Raw genomic sequence first — 22556 nt, forward strand, 5'->3', positions numbered from 1 at the left:
TGACCTTTCATCAGGATGTTCATCAGGGATAGAAGTAGACAGTTTCCAGTAGCTGTGGGACTGTAGTTACAAGGTGAAATGTAAAAGAGCAAGAGGAACTTCATTACAGAATGGTGTGAGAAAGTGGAATTCACTTCCAGGGTTAATGGTTGAGGCAGAAATTATGTCAATATTCAAGATTAGATTGGATAGATGGATGCAGGAAAAGGGGTTGAAGGCAACATTCCCTCTAACATTTTTGATGAGTGCAGCCTATTCATTTGAGTGTGCAGGCTCTTTGAATTTAATTGCATGGCCGAACACGGGCAGTAACTTAAACGGGCTGACTTATGTTCGGCCTGTGTGGGAACTTTCAAGTTGCTGCACGGCCACATGAATATTGGCTGAAGAGATGTGGGAACAGGGAGGTAAATGTAATTGAATTATATGCTTGCAATGGAGGGTAAATTGTGACATGGGATGGTTGAGGTGAATGGTTTCTTTCCATTTTGTAACTTATATGGGGGAGAAACTTGTTCGCGTGGCACCGCTTCTAGCAGATTACCTCAATTCCCCAGAGGCAGGCATTGCCAAAGGCCATGCGGCATTCTTCAATGAAGTCTGGGTGAACGAAGAGGAAAATCTCCTCTAACAAGATCAACAATTTCAAAAGATTAAGGAGGACTAAATCTGGAACCACTGGAGAGGAATTTTCAATATTCATTTGGTAATACAGAACTTGAGTATTGCTGATAAAAGAGACATGTCTAATGAGTTTATGAAGACAATTTCATCCCTATAGAAGGTATAGCTTGTATCATGGACCATGTCACCTTGTACAGATACTAGTATGCTTTGCTCAGGTTACTTTACCTGGGAAGGTGCACTAGAAGATAGGTGTGGTACTTCCCCAATTCTGGCAACTGCTCTGGGGTCACTGGAACTGATGAGAACTGGTGCACTGATTTCCATTGAGTGCCTGTTGTTGACGGCTTGGGAAGACTTGTGTGACATGCTGAACGAAGTGAAGGAATGCCGTTTCTTGGCATTTTTCTTGCCGTCAATATGTCTGTGAACAGCGCTGGCAGCCCCGCCGCTATTTATGGGAGAGCTAGGTGCCGGGCTGGCTCCTGCATTGGTAGCAGCTGATGGAGCTGCATCAATATTCTGTGCAACTGGCAGGCACTGTTTATCCATCTCAATCAGCTGTTTTGCAGTCGAATTAAGCTGTGGGTAAAAATAAACAAAAGTAATTAAAGATCACTAAAATGTATTGCTAAGAAGTCAGTGTTCTTCATTAGTCACATGTGTTTGAAGCAAAGGTAGTGAAGTTACAGGTGCAAATAAAGGGAAAAGGGACTAGTCTTCGATTGCTCTGCTAAAAAGCCAACACATTTGGGATAATTTGAACCCCCTAAAAAGAATGGGTTTGGGTCGGGTGAGAAGTTAAAAACATTTAAATTTCAAACCCGACCACTTCTGTTTTTAATGAAGCCAGGACCTGGGGTAGGTAACCAATCCTTTCTCAGGAAGCAGGTTGGTCGGATCCTTTTAAGGAGGCTGCATGCCTTCATTTTAACATGCTTTTCATTTTTAACTAATGTTGGCCACGTTTCCCAAGCCTCAGGTATCCTGGATTATCAAAGGAGGCAAGAAGGGCTAGATCCACCATCTCCGATTTGTAATACTGCTTTTCCGACATCCAGTGCTGGATCAGCAAAAACTTCCTCCAACTAAATATTGGGAAGAGCGAAACCATTGTCTTTAGTCCCCGACACAAGCTCCTTTCTTGGCCACCAACTTCAATTCTCTCCCTGTTGAATTAGACCTTGAGATGAAATTTCCACCGTATATCCATGAAATCACTAAGACCACCTAATTCCACCTCTGTAATATCACCCGAGTCCTCCCCACCTCAACTCATCTGCTGATGAAACTCTCATCTGTGCCTTTGGCATCTTCTAAAATTCCATTGATTCTGGGATGGTGCCTGCAGATTGGAAGGTGGCAAATGTAACCCCACTATTTAAGAAAGGAAGGAGAGAGAAAATGGGGCACTACAGACCTATTAGACTGACATCAGTAGTGGGGAAAATACTAGAATCTATTATAAAGAATCTGATAACTGGATAGTGTCAACATGGATTTATGAAAGAGAAATCATATTTGACAAATTTGTTGGAGCTTTTTGAGGATGTTACTAGAATAGATAAGGGAGAACCAGTGGATGTAGTGTATTTGGATTTTCAGTAGGTTTTTGATAAGGTCCCACACAGGGCATTAGTAAACAAAATTAGAGCACATGGGATAGGGGGCAATATACTGGCATGAACTGGGGATTGTAAAATGGACAGAAAACAGAAAGTAGGAATAAATGGGTAATTCTTAGGTTGGCAGGCTATGACTATGGGGTATCGCAAGGATCAGTACTTGGCCCCAACTGTTCACAATCTGTATCAAAGACTTGGATGTTGGAACCAGATGTAATATTTCCAAGTTTAAAAGACTGTGTGTTGTGAGGATGATGCAAAGAGACTACAAGGGGATTTGGGCAGGCTTAAGGAGTGGGCAAGAATATGGCAGATGGAATTTAATGTGGATAAGTGTGAGATTATCCAATTTGGTAGGAGGAACGGAGGTGCAAAATATTTCTTAAATGGTGAGAGATTGGGAAATGTTGATGTCCAAAGGGACCTGGGTGTCCTTGTTCATTAGTCACTGAAAGCTAACATGCAGGTGCAGCAAGCAATTAGGAAGGCAAATTGTGTAGTTGGCCTTTATTACAAGAGATAGAGTGTAAAGGAGTCTTACTTCAATTGTATAGAACCTTGGTTAGACCGGACGTGGAGTATTGTGTACAGTTTTGGTCCCTTTACCCAAGGAAGGATATACTTGTCATAGAGGGAGTGCACCAAGGGACCAGATTTGGAGAAGTACAGAAATTTCAAAGGATTGTAGGTCTGGAGGAGGTTTAAAGGTTGAAAATTATAAAAACAAGGTGATGCCACTGGACCAATGTACATCCAGTACATGGACCTAGACTATTTCCTGGGATGAGTTCAGCAAATTCAGACCATGAATTCTGTACTCCATTTTGAATTTTTGGAATTCTCTACCCCAGAGGGCTGTGGAAGCTCAGTCATTATGTCCAAGACAGAGATTGATAGATTTCTAGATAATGACATCAGGGGCAGGATTTTGCCGTCGGCGAGTGGGGGGGTGGGGCCCGTTCGTCGATGCATAAAATGCTGTACGAAGACGTCGGGCGGAACTCCTGATGTCACTGCGCCCCATTTAAATTTTCAGGTAAGCGGGGGCGCAGCAAAATCAGATGTGCAGTTAAGGCCATTGACAGAGTCATTAAATTAATTAATGGACGGGCAGGCCAGGAGCCCTGGCGGGCATTATAAAAAGCATGAAACCTCATCCACGGGTGGGATGAGATTTCATTTAGGTTTTAAAAAATTTAATAAAAGTTTTTTTTAAAAGTTATGGACCTATCCCAACTCATGTGACAGTGTCACATGAGGGTACATGTCAGGGAATTTTTTTTTCTCTATTTTTAATATTTTTGACAGTAGAGCCGATCTTCCTGAGGCAGCACTTAGCCTCAGGGAGATGAGTACGCTCTTTTGTGCGCATGCGCGAAAGAGTTCGGGTGTCGGGTTTAGGGATTCCCCCCCGCACAGGGAGCGCATATCGCTTAATTGGCCCGCCCACGTAAATTAAAACGGCCTTAATTGGCCCGCCCACGTAAAATGGTGCTGCTTCCCGTCAGAGGCGTGCCTTCATGCGCCCGCACTTCAACTTCTCCCCCGACGAGGGAAAATCCTGTCCCAGGGATATGGGGATAGCACGGAAAAATAGCGTTGAGGTAGATGATCAACCATGATCGGTGGAGCAGGCTTGAGGGGGTGAATGGCCTATTCCTGCTACTATGTTCCCTCTAGACGTCCATCCTACATAAACTTGAGTTCATTCAAAATTCTGCTCCCCATTTTCTTGCTCACACCAAGTTCAATTCATCCATTGCCTCTGTGCTTGCTGACGTACATTGGTCCAGTAGCATCACCTTGATTTTAAAATTTTCAACCTTACCTTTAAACCTCCTCCAGACCTATAATCCTTTGAAATTACTGTGCTTCTCCAATTCTGGTCCCTTGTGCACCTTGATATTAATTGCTTCATCAGTGGTAGTTATGCCTTCAGCTGCTTAGGCTCTGGAATTCCCTTCCTAAACATCTCCACATCTCTACGTCTCTCTCCTACGTTAAGACACTCATTAAAACCCACCCCTTTGACAAAGCTTTAGTATCTGTGCTAATATCGTCTTACATGATCTCTTCCTGTCAACTTCTATCTCCCGAACATTATCTCGCTGCATCCACAGCCAGCAATCTCTTGCTATGTGCCTCTTTGCTGCTTCCTTCTGCAGCAGGTTTTTCCTGCCTGACTGGCAGCCAGCCTGTCAATCTGGCAGGTAACCCGAAGGAAAAAATTTAAAAGACTTCCTGCAGTTAAAATCTTTAGGACATTCAGAAAACCCTTCCTTCTGGATTTTCCACCCATAACCACTCACTGTACTTCAAACTTGTGGCTCAGTAAATATCAGGGCCAATAGAATAAATTGGCTTTCTTCTGTGCAATAAACATCTATGCTTCCTTGAAGCAGAACTTCAAATGGTATCTTTGCCTTTATTCCATAACCATAAACATTGGTTGATGTTTTTTTATTTTCTAATTATTTATTTTCTATTGTAGGACCCAAGCGATGACTTTAATGCCAATGGTGGGGTAAAAGGATGGGGAATACATACAAGGCCAAAGAAGCCAAGAGGCAGAAAAATGAGCAAAGCAGAAGTGAAGGAAAGAAAGAAACAAAAGTTGTGCTAGAGAGAGAAATAGATAGCAAAAGAGAGGCTTTTGTTTCAGCTAGAGGGGTACAAATGGCTTTTAGAATTTTTTGGTTGGGTCCAGCACCAAAATATTTGAGAAGCACTAATATAACTAGTACACACATGCTTGGGTGTCTGATGAATGAATGTCCAACTTCAATTATTTTCAGTGGCAGTATGGCCCGGAGAATAGGGAGGAGAGAGACAGGTGGTACTGGAAGGAGCAAGGAGAGAAACCCTGGGGGGGGGGCAAGAAGAGTGAAGGGAGTGGATACAGTTGTCTGAATAATAATGATTAATGACCAAAGTTATTAATTAGTTAAGTTTAAACTCATGTACTCCCAATAATGGATAAGAGTGCAATGCAGTTATGCTTTAGTTCCTCAAGCCTGCTCCACCGATCATGGTTGATCGTCTACCTCTACGCTATTTTTCTGCGCTATCCTCATATCCCTGATGTCATTAGTCTCTAGAAATCTATCGATCTTGGTCTTGAACATAATGATTGAGCTTCCACAGCCCTCTGGGGTAGAGAATTCCGAAGGTTCAAAATGAAGGACCGAGTTCATGGTCTGAAGTTACTGAACTCATCCCAGGAAATAGTCTGGTGAATCTATGTTGCACTCCCTTTATGGCAAGTATATCCTTCCTTGGGTAAAGGGACCAAAACTGTACCAATACTCCAGGTGTGGTCTAACCAAGGTTCTTTACGATTGAAGTAAAACTTCTTTACCCCTATACACTCATTCTCTTGTGGTAAAGGCCAAATCTCACAAATGTTATGCTCTCTTTGTATTACAGCCTGTGCCTCGTAGGAGTTCCAATGTTGGCAGTGCTGTAAAAGGCACATTGCCATTAGAGGCAAGAACCATTTCAAGATATGGTTTTTCAAGGACTCTTCCAGAAGCACGGTGCTTCCAGCATTGAATAGAAATGGAATGTAAATGTTTTTGGGCTGTGCACCATGAAACAATTCTCACAGCCTGTTGCACCACTCTATATATGGCGCTGGTACTGGTGTAGAACATCACTTTTACTGAGTCCACCAAGAATATGTTTTTCCTACTCATGGTTTGTACAGATCTTCCTTCAGATTAGTGAAGGCCAGCAAAACAGAAAATAAAAGTTATATTCCAGACTTTTAAACAGCCGTGCGTGCTCAATCCAGTTGCTTCTTCCTTTCTACCGATACTGTCACATCCGCCCTAAAATGTGCCAAATTTCAGTGCAACTTTGCTTAAATCCCAGAAATTATCTTCACCAGACAGGGAGTGGAATGGTATGTGGTGATTTTGAAGAAAACTTGTCTAGTAGCATTAAATCAGTCTTAACTCTCTTGCAATGACAAAAAGGCAGGAGGATGATGTAAATTATTTGGTGTGATACAACTGCATTAAATTTAGCCCATGGTTTCTTGCCTGTCAACGTGTCAATCCCAAACTGCTTAATGATACAACTTGGTAGAATTCAGTATAGGATTTAAATTCCAGCTGCTCCTATAGAGTTAACTAACAAATCAAAGACTGTTTTGCTCAGTTCCAGTGATTTTGAAGCCTAACTTGGCGAGGATTCAGCACAAGGAGTCCGTAACTACACGTATCATGATAAAAACTAACTGTAAGAAGCTTACAAATCAAACTGACACACTGCAATCATTCATCTCCAGTGAATACAGGAGGGGACTGCAGTCAAACCCAACTGATATTCAATTAAAGGCCCATTTACACCAGCTGGAGTCTGCAACATGAAGTCATTACCAGAGTCAATGGAGCAAATTATAGCTGCCAGCACTATCTTGTGCAGCTGATGCTGTCCATAACCTCAAGCTTTAAGGCGTGGAGATTTTTATTAGTGTGTAATACACCCATGAAGAGTTAGTACAGGGGTTAGCAGGCAATTCCCTCTGCAAAAACTGAACACTACTTTATTTTCATTTCTCTTTTAAACTCTCTTCTTTCTCCCTGTTTAGAATCTCTTCATGGGCCAACGTCGGCTGAGAACATAGGAAAAAAAATCCACTTCCAAATCTTCTCCACAGGCTGTTAGGGGCCCCATGAGGGCAGTTCAGGCTGTCGGAAAGAATCTGGCTACTAGTTGGTGTCTTACCATGATGAAAGAGATGAGATTGAGCCATGCAAAGCATGGCTTTTGGGCATGAACTTCATGTTCTATAAGACCATGGGTGCAGTACATTCCTTTTGATTAAATGCCTCACTGCCGTGTCTGTTTTATACCTCTAATGGAGTCATGGGATTATATGGCACAGAAACAGGCCTTTCAGCCCATCGTGTCCATGGCGGCCATCAAGCACCTATCTATTCTAATCCCACTTTCCAGCACTCCGTAGCCTGTATGCTCTGGCGTTTCAAGTGCTCATCTAAATACTTCTTAAATGTTGTGAGGGTTCCTGCCTCTACCACCCCCTCAGGCAATGTGTTCCAGGTTCCAACCACCCACTGGGTAAAAAACTTTTCATCAAATCCCCTCTAAACCTCCCGCCCTTATCTTAAATCTATGCCCCCTCGTTATTGACACCTCCGCTAAGGGGAGAAGTTTCTCCCTATCTATGCCCCTCATAATTTTGTATATCTCTATCAGGTACCCCTTTAGCCTTCTCTGCTCTAAGGAAAACGACCCTAGCCTAACCAGTCTCTCTTCATAGCTGAAATGCTCCAGACCAGGAGAATCTCCTCTGCACCCTCTCCAATGCAATCACATCCTTCCTATAGTGTGGTGACCAGAACTGCACACAGTACTCCAGCTGTGGCCTAACTAGCATTTTATACAGCTCCAACATAACCTCCCTGTTCTTATAATCTATGCCTCAGCTAATAAAGGCAAGTATCCCATATGCTTTCTTAACCACCTTATCTACCTGTGCTGCTGCCTCCAAGGATCTATGGACATGCACATTAAGGTCCCTCTGATCCTCTGTACTTCCTAGGGTCCTACCATTCTTTGTGTATTCCCTTGCCATGTTAGTCCTCCCAAAATGCATCACCTCACACTTCTCAGGATTAAATTCCATTTGCCACTGCTCTGCCCATCTGCCCATCTCACCTGCCCATCTTACCAGCCCATCTATATCGTCCTGTAATTTAAAGCTTTTCTCCTCACTATTTACGACACCACCAATTTTCGTGTCATCTGCGAACTTACTGATCATACGTCCTATATTCATGTCCAAATCATTAATGTACATTACAAACAGCAAGGGTCCCAGCACCGATCCCTGCGGTACACCACTCATCACAGGTTTCCAATCACAAAAACAACTTTCGACCATCACCCTCTGTCCTCCTGCAATGAGCCAATTTTGGATACAATTTGCCAAATTGCCCTGGATCCCTTGGGCTCTTAACTTCTTGACCATTCTCCCATGCGGGACCTTGTCAAAAACCTTACTGAAGTTCACGTAGACTATATCAATTGCACTACCCTCATCTACATAACTAGTCACCTCCTTGAAAAATTCAATCAAATTTGTTAGACATGATTCCCCCCTGACAAAACCATGCTGACTATCCCTGATTAATCCCTGCCTCTCCAAGTGGAGATTAATGCTGTCCCTCAGAATTTTTTCCAATAGTTTCCCTACCACTGATGTTAGACTCACTGACCTGTAATTACCTGGTTTATCCCTACTACCCTTCTTGAATAATGGTACCACATTCGCTGTCCTCCAGTCTTCTGGCACCTCTCCTGTGGCCAGAGAGGATTTGAAAATTAGTGTTAGAGCCCCTGCAATATCCCCCCTTACCTCACACAGCAGCCTGGGATACACCTCACCTGGGCCTGGGGATTTACCCACATTTAAACCTGCTAAAACCACTACTACCTCCTCCCTCTCAATGCTAATTTGTTCAGTCCCCCTCCCCGATTTCTACACCTATATCGTCCTTCTCCATAGTGAACACAGATGAAAAGTAATCATTCAAAACCTCACAGATGTCCTCTGGCTCCACGCACTGATTGCCACTTTGGTCCCTAATGGGCCCTACTCTTTCCCTGGTTATCCTCTTGCCCTTAATATATTTATAAAGTGTCTTGGGATTTTCCTTTATCATGCCTGGCTGTGTTTTCTCATGCCCCCTCTTCGCTCTCCTAATTACTTTTTAAAAGTACCCCCACCCCGCACCCCCCCACCACACTTTCTATACTCCTCTAGGGCTTCCGCTGTTTTCAGCCCTCTGTATCTGCCACAAGCCTCCTTTTTCTTCTCATACGGAGATTTGGAACCATTGCCATTACAATATTGAGGTACAAGTCCAGTTTTTAGATGGGTTTCTTTTACCTTACTTTTCTACTTTTTGTTCCGAAAAGGAGGTATTCAAGAGTGCCTGGAAAACAGCTGTACTATAATGTCAGTGATACTGTGGAGTTTAACATAAATGCAGAAAAAAAGACATTGGCCCAAATCTTCAGGTATCCATATCGTCAAAATTGGAATTTAGGTTGCAAGATGCGTGTCAGGAACCTCTGGAAGTCCTGATGCACACACACACACACACACACACACACACACTGAAATTACTTAGGAAGTTTAAACTTCTGATTGACTGATTTCCGCTGCCTAGAATCCTCCAGGAAAGTCTCTGACACTGAGCTGGAAAATGGTGGGCAGCCAATTACTGAATTTCCGGTTGGCAATGCGGCCAGCCCACATCCACCTGAACCACATTCAGGTCAATGTGGTGAGTCCTGGGTGGGGTTGTTGGTGGGGGGGAGTGGGGTGGGGGTGGGGGGGGCGGGATTAATTGGATGAAAGCTCAAGCAAGGGGCTCCTCCCCACCCTGAATCCATAACAGCTGCTGGGCCATAGCTGCATTTGCTAGCTGTCCCTTGAAGGGGTTGCCCCTCTAGGATCATGAGCATGCAAATGTGGCTTTTTAAAAAGTAAAAAATTAACTTACCTCCACTTGTCCCTTGCAGTCTCCATGCTCAGATCAGCAGCTCCTACCTTGGCTGGTGGGGCTGCCAATCACGGATTCCTCGAGGGCCTCCCATTGACCTTCCAGCATTGGGAGCCCACCTGCCATCCTTGATTGGATAATGAATCCACTCCCTGACTTTCAATTGGTTGGAGCATTGGAGGTTGTGGTGGGTGTGCCTAAATCATGCTGAGCAGAGTTGGGTCCTGGAACTAATCCCATTTCCAGTTCCCAACACCTGATTGAAAATCCAGTCCCTGATGTCTGTCCAGTAACGTTGGCTGGAAAGTGCATTTGTGGATTTTGGATGAGGGCGGGATTGGAAGTGGAGTAGGAAAATTTGGGAACAGGAAAGAAACAGAAGTCACAAAGAAAGTCAAATAAATTGCAACAATAAAGCACAGGATTCCCTATGAGAAAACAAGCAATAGAAACTGGACATGGAGATGCCCACAAGTTGGAGCCTGCTGCCTTTCAGCTTGACAACGTTCAAAGGAGAGGAGAAAAAAGAATAAAGGAATAACACTGTGAATAATTGTTATTATAAACATAAGAAACTGAGCTCCCTCTCTGGCAAACTTGGATTAGGAAGAGACAAAGGACACATCAAAGAATTTTAACCTAAACTCAAAACATTTTGTTCTCCGCTGTGACCTATCTAAGATACAATGTGCTTTTGAACGAGTTAAATGCCTTAGTGGAAAATATTAATCTGCTTCCAACTCAGAGCTATTGCCAGAAAAGAAAACTCCTTTTTGTACTTCTATGACCAAAAACATATTCCATTTCTTCTTGCTGCACTTCTGCAGATCAAGCATGTGCACAACAGAGATGTCACACATGTGCCAAATCTGACTCGCCATTCACAATCCTATGCGTTAATCAGATGGAGTGTAGTAACTATTCCCAGCTGAAGGTTGGCTCAGAAGAATTATTCTTAAATGAATTATTTTCATATTTTTCTGTGCTTTATCCCCTCCCCCTCACATATTGGTACATCCTTGGGGATACATAACAAACAATGACAAAATCCCAGGCCCACTGTCCTTTTATTTATCCTTTCACGTGATGTGGGCATCACTGGCTAGGCCAGAATTTATTGTCCACCCCTAATAGCCCTCGAGAAGGTTGTGGCGAGCTGCCTTCTTGACCTGCTGCAGTCCATCTGTTGTGGGTAATTCACAGTGCTGTTAGGGAGTTCCAGGATTTTGACCCAGCAATAATGAAGGAACGGCGATATAGTTCTAAGTCAGGATGGTGTGTCACTTGGAGGGGAACCTGCATGTGGTGGTGTTCCCATGCACCTGCTGCCCTTGTCCTTCCAGGTAGTAGAGGTTGTGGATTTGGAAGGTGCTGTCAAAGGAGCCTTGGTGAGTTGCTGCAGTGCATCTTGTAGATGGTACACACTGCTGCCACTGTGCATCTGTGGTGGAGGGAGTGAATATTTAAGGCGGTGTATGGGGTGTCAATCAAGCAGACTGTTTTGTCCTGGATGGTGTCAAGCTTCTTGAGTGTTGTTAGAGCTGCATTCATCCAGGCAAGTGGAGAGTATTCCATCACATTCCTGACTTGTGCCTTGTAGATGGTGGACAGGCTTTGGGGAGTCAGGGGGTGTGTTACTTGCCACAGAATTCCCATCCTCTGACCTGCTCTTGACCTGATCTCAAAAGAGGGCCAACTGCTCAAAAGTAAATCATACTATCATTGCAGAGGATATTTTCCATTAACACATAGCAACAGGAATAATGTGTATCAATGGACACAACAGATGGACAGAAATCTGATGACCTTGGGATCTCCTTTAAGGCTCCCACTGGGTTCCAGCAAAACCAATTTAAAAACCTGTATTTTAAAGCATCTGACTGAGCAATAGTATGTACTAAAAAAAAGGTCAGAAGTGGGGATGTTCGCAGATGATTGCACAATGTTCAGCACCATTTGTAACTCCTCAGATACTGAAGCAGTCCATGTCCAAATTCAGCAAGATCTGGACAATATCCAGGCTTGGGCTGGTAAATAGCATTTGCACCACACAAGTACCAGGCAATGACTATCTCCAACAAGAGAGAATCTAATCGCCTCCCCTTGACATTCAATAGCATTACCATCACTGAATCTCCCACTGTCAACATCCTGGGCATCGCCATTGACCAGAAACTGAACTGGATTAGCCACATAAATACTGTGGCTACAAGAGCAGGTCAAAGACTGGGAATGCTGCAGTGAGTAACACATCCCCTGACTCCCCAAAGCCTGTCCACCATCTACAAGGCACAAGTCAGGAGTGTGGTGGAATACTCCCCACTTGCCTGGATGAGTGCAGCTCCTACAACACTCAAGAAGCCCAACACTTTCAAGGACAAAGCAGCCCGCTTGGTTGGCACCCCATCCACAAACATTCACTCCCTCCACCACTAATGCACAGTGGTGGCAGTATGTACAAGGTGCACTGTTGGAACTCACGAAGCCTCCTTAGACAGCAACTTCCCAAAAAAAAACGCACGACCACTGTCTAGAAGGACAAGGGCAGCAGATAGATGGGAACGCCACCATCTAGAAGTTCCCCTCCAAGTCACTCACCATCCTGACTTGGAAACATATCGTCATTCCTTCACTGTTGCTGGGTTAAAATCCTGGAACTCCCTCCGTAACAGCACTGCGTGTGTACCTACACCACATAGACGGTTCAAGAAGGCAGCTCACCACCACATTCAGCAATTAGGGATGGGCAATAAATGCTGGCCTAGCCAGCGAAGCCCACATCCCATGAATGAATAGAAAAAAAATCTCAATCTCAATTCATTTTCAGTTGTCACTGAAGAATGATAGTTTAATAGACAAGCAGTATTTATTTTAGGAGTATTTCTGGCAATAATATTAGTATAAGCAGCTACTTTATAGCTAAAACCCTGCATGATGTCTCAATATTTCATAACACCCAAAGGCTGCATTATCATTCCATGCAGGAACACCTAGTGCTGGGAAATGTGCCATAATAATGCAGCTGAAAGGAAGTGAGTGGGCTGCAACAAACAAACTCCTGAAATTCACTTAATCATTTCTTTAGCCCCTGGATGCTACACTGATGTACATGGCTTTGATGAAAAACAATAGCATCACTCACGATAAACAACTGGAATAGCTGTAAAACTGGAAAAGTGAGAACAGTGAAAAGAGATACCTCCAATTGATTTCAACCCATGGGGAACTAATGGTACATCTCTAATCTCACTCGCATACCTTTTATTTCTACATGATCAATAAAATACCACATGGCAATGGAAAATCCACGGATAAAGGTTAAGTGATAATTGGTGAACTTCAACAACAATGTAGAAAAATGTTCAAAGGCACTTCAGAGTCTTCTCTTTCTGATCTTCGACAATAACAGCAACAACTTGCATTCATATAGCAGCACAAGTTGCTTCACAGGAGTGATCATCAAACAAAATTTGATACCAAGCCACATAAAGACACAAGTTACTTCTTACACCAAGGAACTGCTCATAGATTTATATTTAAAAGTGTGCCAGAATGTCATCAGGCAGTGGGTCGTACAGTGTAATGCAGCTCATTCACTGAGGGCCACTTCAATTGTATTGATGTATCCTTTAGAATTGGCAATCACTTTAAACCTCAAGAATTAAATAACTGACTTATCCAAAAAGGGTATTTTAGTATTTGTTTTTATTTAGATGCAATGCAATGGAGATGCACAAGGTGACATTGCACAGTGGTAGGATGTGGGTTTGCGTTAAACATCCTCCATTTACTGAGTTACTGCTTTCACTGTGGGAAACCACATAGCAGACGTCAGGCTCCCCACAGAGAAAGAGGGATGTTTACATGAGTGAACATGCAGGGCACCCTCACACACACAAACCATCACCATGTTTAGGAATCCCGAAGGTCAAGCTCCTGAGAATTTGAATCGGTATAGGGTTTCTCTTTGCCCGATTACAGAATTAACATCCTCATTTACTTTTCACTGGACAGCTTAGGTACAAGGTGAAAAGGTAAAACTTCAGCTCCTAAGTTCTGTAGTGCAATCGACTAAAACAATAGAGTGTAACAACACAAAGCATTGATAAGCTTTCCACTGCTTATTCAGCCAGTCACCCTACCCAGCCAAGCATTGGCTAACAGAGGGTTATGTGAAGCAGAGTGGGATGAATCTCAGCTTTCTAATGACACGCTTTGCCCATTTAATATTAGCCAGACAGGCTGGTCAATCATCAACAACATCCTTGTCCTTTTTTATTCGTTCATGGCATGTGGGCGTCGCTGGCTAGGCCAGTATTTATTGCCCAAGCCTAATTGGGAGAGAGAGTGTGTGTGTGTGCGAGAGAGAGAGAGTGTGTGTGGGAGAGAGAGAGGTAGAGTGAGTGTGTGGGAAAGAGAGAGGTAGAGTGAGTGTGTGGGAGAGAGAGAGGGAGAGTGAATGTGTGGGAGAGAGAGGGTGAGTGCATGGGAGAGAGAGAGAATGAGTGTGTGGGAGAGAGAGTGAGTGTGTGGGAGAGAGAGAGAATGTATGTGTGAGTGTGGGAGAAAGAGAGTGTGTGTGGGAAAGAGAGAGAGAGACTGTGTGTGGGAGAGAGAGTGTGTGTGGGAGAGAGAGTGTGTGTGAGAGAGAGAGTGTGTGTGTGGGAGAGAGAGAGTGTGTGTGCGAGATAGAAAGAGTGTGTGTACGAGATAGAGAAAGTGTGCGTGTGGGAGAGAGAGAGTGTGTGTGGGAGAGTGAGAGAGTGTGTGAAATTCCGCTCACTCTCTCTCTTTATCTCTCACTCCCACACACACACAACCTCTCTCAAACCCACACACGCACAACCTCTCTCACTCCCACACACACACACAACCTCTCTCACTCCCACACACGCACAACCTCTCTCACTCCCACACACGCACAACCTCTCTCACTCCCACACACGCACAACCTCTCTCACTCCCACACACGCACAACCTCTCTCACTCCCACACACGCACAACCTCTCAGTCCCACACACACACACAACCTCTCTCTCCCACACACACAACCTCTCACTACCACACACACAACCTCTCTCACTCCCACACACACACAACCTCTCTCATTACCACACACACACACAACCTCTCTCACTCCCACACACACAACCTCTCTCACTCCCACACACACAACCTCTCTCACTCCCACACACACACACAACCTCTCTCACTCCCACACACACACAACCTCTCTCACTCCCACACACACACAACCTCTCTCACACCTACACACACACACACGCACAACCTCTCTCACTCCCACACACACACAACCTCTCTCACACCTACACACACACAACCTCTCTCACTCCTACACACACACAACCTCTCTCACTCCCACACACACACAACCTCTCTCACTCCCACACACGCACACACAACCTCTTTCACTCCCACACACGCACACACAACCTCTCTCACTCCCACACACACACAACCTCTCTCACTCCCACACACACACAACCTCTCTCACTCCCACACACACACACAACCTCTCTCACTCCCACACACACACCTCTCTCACTCCCACACACACACAACCTCTCTCACTCCCACACACACACACAACCTCTCTCACTTCCACACACACACAACCACTCTCACTCCCACACACACACACAACCTCTCTCACTCCCACACACACACACAACCTCTCTCACTCCCACACACACACAACCTCTCTCACTCCCACACACACACAACCTCTCTCACTCCCACACACACTCTCTCACTCCCACACACACACACAACCTCTCTCACTCCCACACACACACACAACCTCTCTCACTCCCACACACACACACAACCTCTCTCACTCCCACACACACACAACCTCTCTCACTCCCACACACACACACAACCTCTCTCACTCCCACACACACACAACCTCTCTCACTCCCACACACACACCTCTCTCACTCCCACACACACACACAACCTCTCTCACTCCCACACACACACCTCTCTCACTCCCACACACACACACAACCTCTCTCACTCCCACACACACACAACCTCTCTCACTCCCACACACACATAACCTCTCTCACTCCCACACACACACACACAACCTCTCACTCCCACACACACACACAACCTCTCTCACTCCCACACACACACAACCCCTCTCACTCCCACACACACACAACCTCTCTCACTCCCATACACACACACAACCTCTCTCACTCCCACACACACACACAACCTCTCTCACTCCCACACACACACAACCTCTCTCACTCCCACACACACACAACCTCTCTCACTCCCACACACACACACACAACCTCTCTCACTCCCACACACACACCTCTCTCACTCCCACACACACACAACCTCTCTCACTCCCACACACACACACAACCTCTCTCACTTCCACACACACACAACCACTCTCACTCCCACACACACACACAACCTCTCTCACTCCCACACACACACACAACCTCTCTCACTCCCACACACACACAACCTCTCTCACTCCCACACACACACAACCTCTCTCACTCCCACACACACTCTCTCACTCCCACACACACACACAACCTCTCTCACTCCCACACACACACACAACCTCTCTCACTCCCACACACACACACAACCTCTCTCACTCCCACACACACACAACCTCTCTCACTCCCACACACACACACAACCTCTCTCACTCCCACACACACACAACCTCTCTCACTCCCACACACACACCTCTCTCACTCCCACACACACACACAACCTCTCTCACTCCCACACACACACCTCTCTCACTCCCACACACACACACAACCTCTCTCACTCCCACACACACACAACCTCTCTCACTCCCACACACACATAACCTCTCTCACTCCCACACACACACACACAACCTCTCACTCCCACACACACACACAACCTCTCTCACTCCCACACACACACAACCTCTCTCACTCCCACACACACACACACAACCTCTCACTCCCACACACACACAACCTCTCTCACTCCCACACACACAGGGGAGGATTTTCCCCTTATCGGGTGAGCAAGGGAGCAGCCGCGAAATGGACCGTCACCTGCGATCGGGCTCTGACTGCGATCTCACGCTGGTCAATTAAGGGCCGGCCAGTGTGAAAGGCTGAAAGGCTCAGCGCTGCCGGGGTGGGGTCGAGAGGAGCGTGAGCGCTGAAGTCTGCACGTGCGCGGGGGAGCTGACCAATTTGAAAATGAAAAATCACATGAAGAGGGACATGTAAAAAAGGATGTTAAAAATTTTTAATTTTTTTTTAGTAAGCATTGGAAACCTCATCCCGCCTGTGGGTGAGGCTTCATTAAAAATGCAAAGGCCGCCTGGCCTATCTGCCAACCGAACGGTTGGACGGGCAGTGAAAATACACATTAATTAATTGCTTAAGGGCCATAATGGGCCTCTTAATTATCAGCGGGAGCACTGCCGCCTCTCACGCGCACTCAAAGATCTCGCACTATTTCACTCCCATTCAGGTCCGGGTGCTGAAGTCAGTGCAAGTGTGCGAGTGTGCCCAGTAAAAACTCCTTGAAGGCACAGAGCTGCCTCAGGGAGCTGAAGAATTTTAACTTTACAAATAAAGATGATAAAATTAAGGAAAACATGTCCCTCACGTGACTCTGACATGAGCAGGGACATCTTAGAAATAAGATTTAAACATTTTAATTTTATTTTTAATTAACATCGGAAACCTCATCCCGCCCGTGGATGAGGTTTCCTCAAAAACCCAAAGGCTGCTTGGCCTATTCACCCGCCCGCCAACCGTAAGGTTCCGAATAATTAATGAATTAATGGGCTTAACAGCCTTCTTAATTGTCAGCGGGCACACTGCCAACCTTCGTGCGCGCCCACTGACCGAAATATTGCATGAGTGTGGAATGAGGTTGGGGCACTCGCCCCAGCGCTATTTCCTGCTCGTGTGTGTCGGGTGCGCGCCCGCACACCAAGGTGCAAATTCAGCTCTCACACTCTATCACTCTCCAAACACGTAAAACACACACACACACACACACACACACACACCCCACCCTCACTCTCCCTCTCACTCTCATAAACACACACACACATTTGGCATGTGCACCAAGACGGCTGATGCAGAATCGGATGTGGAATCAACTCCCGGATATGGTTACGTTGCAAACACGAGTTCACACTGGATGGCCAATTAAGGTCCACCCAGAGAGAAACATGTCTTCTGAATGGTCGGGAAGGTCTGGCCAGGGGCGGGGGCTTGTCGGGCGCTGGGCCCAATAGCTCTGGCGGGCATTTTAAAACCGGCAGAGGTAGCTCCCTGAAGGCAGCCAGGGGAGAATCATTAGTGTCAGTCCGGAGACTGGAACAATGGCCTCACCAGTGGCAGGAATTGTCAGGCGGGAGGGCAGGTCGGGTGGGCACTCGGCCCCCTGTTTCTTGGACAAGTGCCTCCCGGTCCTCGTGAAGGAAGTTGCTGTCAGGCGGGACACTCTCGTACCCAGTGATGGAAGGAGGAAGTCACCAGACTAAAAACGCCCAAGAGGAGGTGGCAGCCAAGGTCAGCGGCCACAGCGTTGTGCGGCACACATGGGCGGAGTGACGCAAAAGGTTCGACAACCTGCTGCACTTGGCAAGGGTGAGTACCATGTTGGCATGGATCAGTGTGGAGAAGTGTTAAGGGCTGGCCGTCCCCCATTGGAGCTCAGGGGTGTTAGAGTCTGAGTGCCAACTATCAATGAAGCCAGAGCTGGCCAAGGGGGTGAGCCCTGGCTGCTTGGGCTGAGTGCCTTGCAGGTCGACTCGGATGTGCCCTGCAAGGTGTTCCTCAGGTGGGGTGGACTAATCAATGCTCCTCTGTCCTTTCAGGAGAAGAGGAGCCAAAACACCATCGAGAGGTTAAGGACAGGCGGAGGCCGCCCAAACCTCCAAATCATGACGAGGTTTGAAATGGACGCTTTGGAGCTGGAGAGCCACCACCCACCTCAGTCAGCTGGTGGTGGAGAGGCAGGAATCTCTGACGATGGTAAGAGTGCAGTGCACAGAGGTGAGGATGTCGGATTGAGCAAACATTCTTGTGTAGTCTCTTCATTAATGGGAGCCTCAAACCTGGAGTCCCCATTGATCATTGAAAGACGATGGCACCATGATGCAGATCTCCATTGTCTCACCAGGGTGCCTGGCATGCACAGTGACAGCGTGATGACTTAAACTAATGACATGTCGTTGTTCTCCCTTAGGTTCGCCAGCATGCACTTGAACACAGGACCCCAAAGAGCCACCCTTGATGCCAGAGGGCCACGGGTCTTAAGATGCACCTGTGTCACACCTGCCCTCTGAACCAGGCACGAGGGAAGATACCAGCACCTTGGTGGGCATTAGATGTCGGCTAGAATGTTGTTACTTAGCAGTGAGGGCAATTTTTAAAATTCATTCACAGGATGTAGGCTTTGCTGGCTGGGCCAGCATTTATTGCCTGTTCCTGGTTGCCCTTGAGAAGGTGGTGGTGAGCTGCCTTCTTGAACTGCTGCAGTCCATGTAGTGTAGGTACACACACAGTGCTGTTCGGAAAGGAGTTCCAGGATTTTGACCCAGTGACAGTGAAGGAACGGCGATATATTTCCAAGTCAGGATGGTGAGTTATTTGGAGGGAAACTTCCAGGTGGCGATGTTCCCATGTGTCTGCTGCCTTTGTCCTTCTAGGTGGTAGTGGTCATGTGTTTGGAAGGTGCTGTCTAAGGAGCCTTAGTGAATTCCTGCAGTGCATATTGTAGATGGTACACACTGCTGCTACTGTGTGTTGGTGGTGGAGGGAGTGAGTGTTTGTGGATGTGGTGCCAATCAAGCGGGCTGCTTTGTCCTGGACGGAGTCCAGGTTCTTCAGTATTGTTGGAGCTGCACTCATCCAGACAAGTGGAGAGTATTCCATCACACTCCTGAGTGTAGATGGTGGACAGGCTTTGGGGAGTCAGGAGGTGAGTTACTCGTCGCACGATTCCTAGCCTCTGACCTGCTCTTGTAGCCACAGTATTTATATGACTAGTCCAGTTCAGTTTCTGATCAATGGTAACCCCAGGATGTTGATAGTAGGGGTTCAGTGATGGTAATGCCATTGAACACTAAGGGGCGATGGTTGGATTCTCTCTTGTTGGAGATAATCATTGCCCGACATTTGTGTGGCGCGAATGTTACTTGCCACTTGTCAGCCCAAGCCTGACTACTGTCCAGGTCTTGCTGCATTTGGACATGGGCTGCTTCAGTATCTGAGGAGTCACGAATGGTGCTGAACGTTGTGCAATCATCAGCGAACATCCCCACTTCTGACCTTATGATGGAAGGAAGGTCATTGATGAAGCAGCTGGAGATGGTTGGGCCTAGGACACTATCCTGAGGAACTCCTGCAGTGATGTCCTGGAGCTGAGATGACTGACCCACAACAACCACAACCATCTTCCTTTGTGTTAGGTATGACTCCAACAACCGGAGGGTTTCCCCCCTGATTCCCATTGACTCCAGTTTTGCTAGGGCTCCTTGATGCCACACTCGGTCAAATGCTGCCTTGATGTCAAAGGCAACCACTCTCACCTCGCCTCGGCAGTTCAGCTCTTATGTCTATGTTTGAACCAAGGCTGTAATGAGGTCAGGAGCTGAGTGGCCCTGGCGGAACCCAAACTGGGCATCAGTGAGTAGATTATTGCTAAGCAAGTGCAGCTTGATAGCAATGTTGATGACCCCTTCCATTGCTTTACTGATGATGGAGAGTAGACTGATGGGGCGGTAATTGGCTGGGTTGGATTTGCCCTGTGTGTGTACAGGACATACCTGGGCAATTTTCCACATAGCTGGGTAGATGCCAGTGTTGTAGCTGTACTGGAACAGCTTGGCTAGGGTTGGGGCAAGTTCTGGAGCACAAGTCTTCAATACTATTGCAGGAATATTGTCAGGGCCCATAGCCTTTGCAATATCCAGTGCCTTTAGCCATTTCTTGTTATCATGTGGAGCATCTGTGATGCTGGGGACTTCCGGAGGAGACCGAGATGGGTTATCCACTCAGCACTTGTGGCTGAAGATTGTTGCGAATGCTTCAGTCTTATCTTTTGCACTGTTGTGCTGGGATCCTCCATCATTGAGGATGGGGATATTTGTGGAGCCTCCTCCTCCAGTGAGTTGTTTAATTGTCCACCAGCATTCACGACTGGATGTGGCAGAACTGCAGAGCTTAATCTGATCCATTGGTTGTGGGATCACTTAGCTCTGTCTATCATTTGCTGCTTATGCTGCTTGGCACGCAAGTAGTCCTGTGTTCTAGCTTCACCAGGTTGACACCTCATTTTTAGCTATGCCTGGTGCTGCTCCCAGAATGCCCTCCTGCTCTCTTCATTGAACCTGGGTTGATCCCCTGGCTTGATGGTAATGGTAGAGTGGGGCATATGCCGGGCCATGAAGTTACAGATTGGGTTCGAGTACAATCCTGCTGCTGCTGATGGCCCACGGCGCCTCATGGATGTCCAGTCTAGAGTTACTAGATCTGTTCGGAACCTATCCCATTTAGCACAGTGGTAGTGCCACACAACAAGATGGAGGGTATCCTCAATGTGAAGGCGGGACTTCATCTCCACAATGACTCTGCGACGGTCACTCCTACCGATACTTCACACCCGCTTGAGGAGCAGGCGGAGGCAGAGTGCGCCCAGGGCGCCAGCAGTCGGAGGACTGCTTGGGACCAGGACGATGCTGAACCGAAGGCAGATGATGATCCTCCAAAGTCGTCCATTAGGCGGCAGATGCTGGATGTCCAGTTGGATGTGCTGAAGGATCTGGCAGAGATCCATGAGGGTATGCGTGCCATGGTCTCTGCTATGGAGGAGTCCATGCAGAGTATGAGCACTGCATTGACCCTCATGGCTGAGCGCACTGCCTCCTCCATTGAGAGAGTGGCGACTCTCATGGAGATGCAGCTCCAGGGACAGAATGAGGGGTTCCTGGGGTTGCACTCGGACCTGCAAGCCCTCGCACAGGCAATGAACTCAAGTGGTCAGTGCCAATGTGGGAGATGGGTGAGGCACCAGTATCCAAGCTCGGTGCCCGTCCATCAATGGCGAGCAGGGAGGTCCAGAGCAACGCGACGTTGGCGCATGACCTGCTTGTGGTCTCTGCGGACTCCTCTCAGGGCGCTCTGGATGACGGCAGCAGCTCCTCTGCCCCTCTGCCAGTGACCCTGGCATCTGAGGCTGCGATGACTGGGGAGATGCCAACCGTGGCACTGGCCACTCCCTCCACTGGCCATTCGGAAATGAATAAATGTCATTACCCGCCTGAACAGAGCATCAGTCACCAGCTGGAGGAAACTGTGGACAGCTGATTGGGACACTTCACAAACATCCCCCACTGACTCCTGGAAAGAGCTGGAGGCTTAGAGGTTGAGGGCCACTGTGACCTTCAGAGCCACTGGCATGGGGTGTCCACCCACACAGTTGGAAATGATCTCAGGCCCAATCATATAACAAATGGAGGTCACAGTCTCCTTCCTTCAGCACTGCACCTCAGACATGTTGCAATGCTGCCTGTAAACCCTGGCAGCAGGATAGTGGTGTCTTCAATGGCCCCTTCCGCCTTGGACTTCCTGCTGTGCCTCTCCTCCCACAGGTCACTCCCCTGGAAGCTGCATTGGGGCACGGCCTCCTCTCCCTTCTGCCCCTCTCTTCCTCCTCAGAGGAGGTGCTACCAGCGGAGACCACAATCCCCATTACCAGG

At 46.9% G+C, this 22556-nt stretch overlaps 1 protein-coding gene across 2 annotated transcripts in view; it reads right to left on the bottom strand.

Annotated features, from left to right (window-relative positions):
• Positions 1-22556, bottom strand: part of LOC144682810 (E3 ubiquitin-protein ligase SH3RF3-like) — a 411417-nt gene that overhangs the window by 68561 nt on the left and 320300 nt on the right. For both annotated transcript variants that reach the window (XM_078545553.1, XM_078545551.1), the window contains exon 4: positions 853-1206. In XM_078545553.1, the coding sequence (XP_078401679.1) occupies positions 853-1206 (354 nt within the window). The remainder of the gene's footprint in view (positions 1-852; positions 1207-22556) is intronic.

This window comes from Cetorhinus maximus, chromosome 7 (genome assembly GCF_964194155.1).
Source record: "Cetorhinus maximus chromosome 7, sCetMax3.hap1.1, whole genome shotgun sequence".
NCBI classification, from domain to species: Eukaryota; Metazoa; Chordata; class Chondrichthyes; order Lamniformes; family Cetorhinidae; genus Cetorhinus; species Cetorhinus maximus.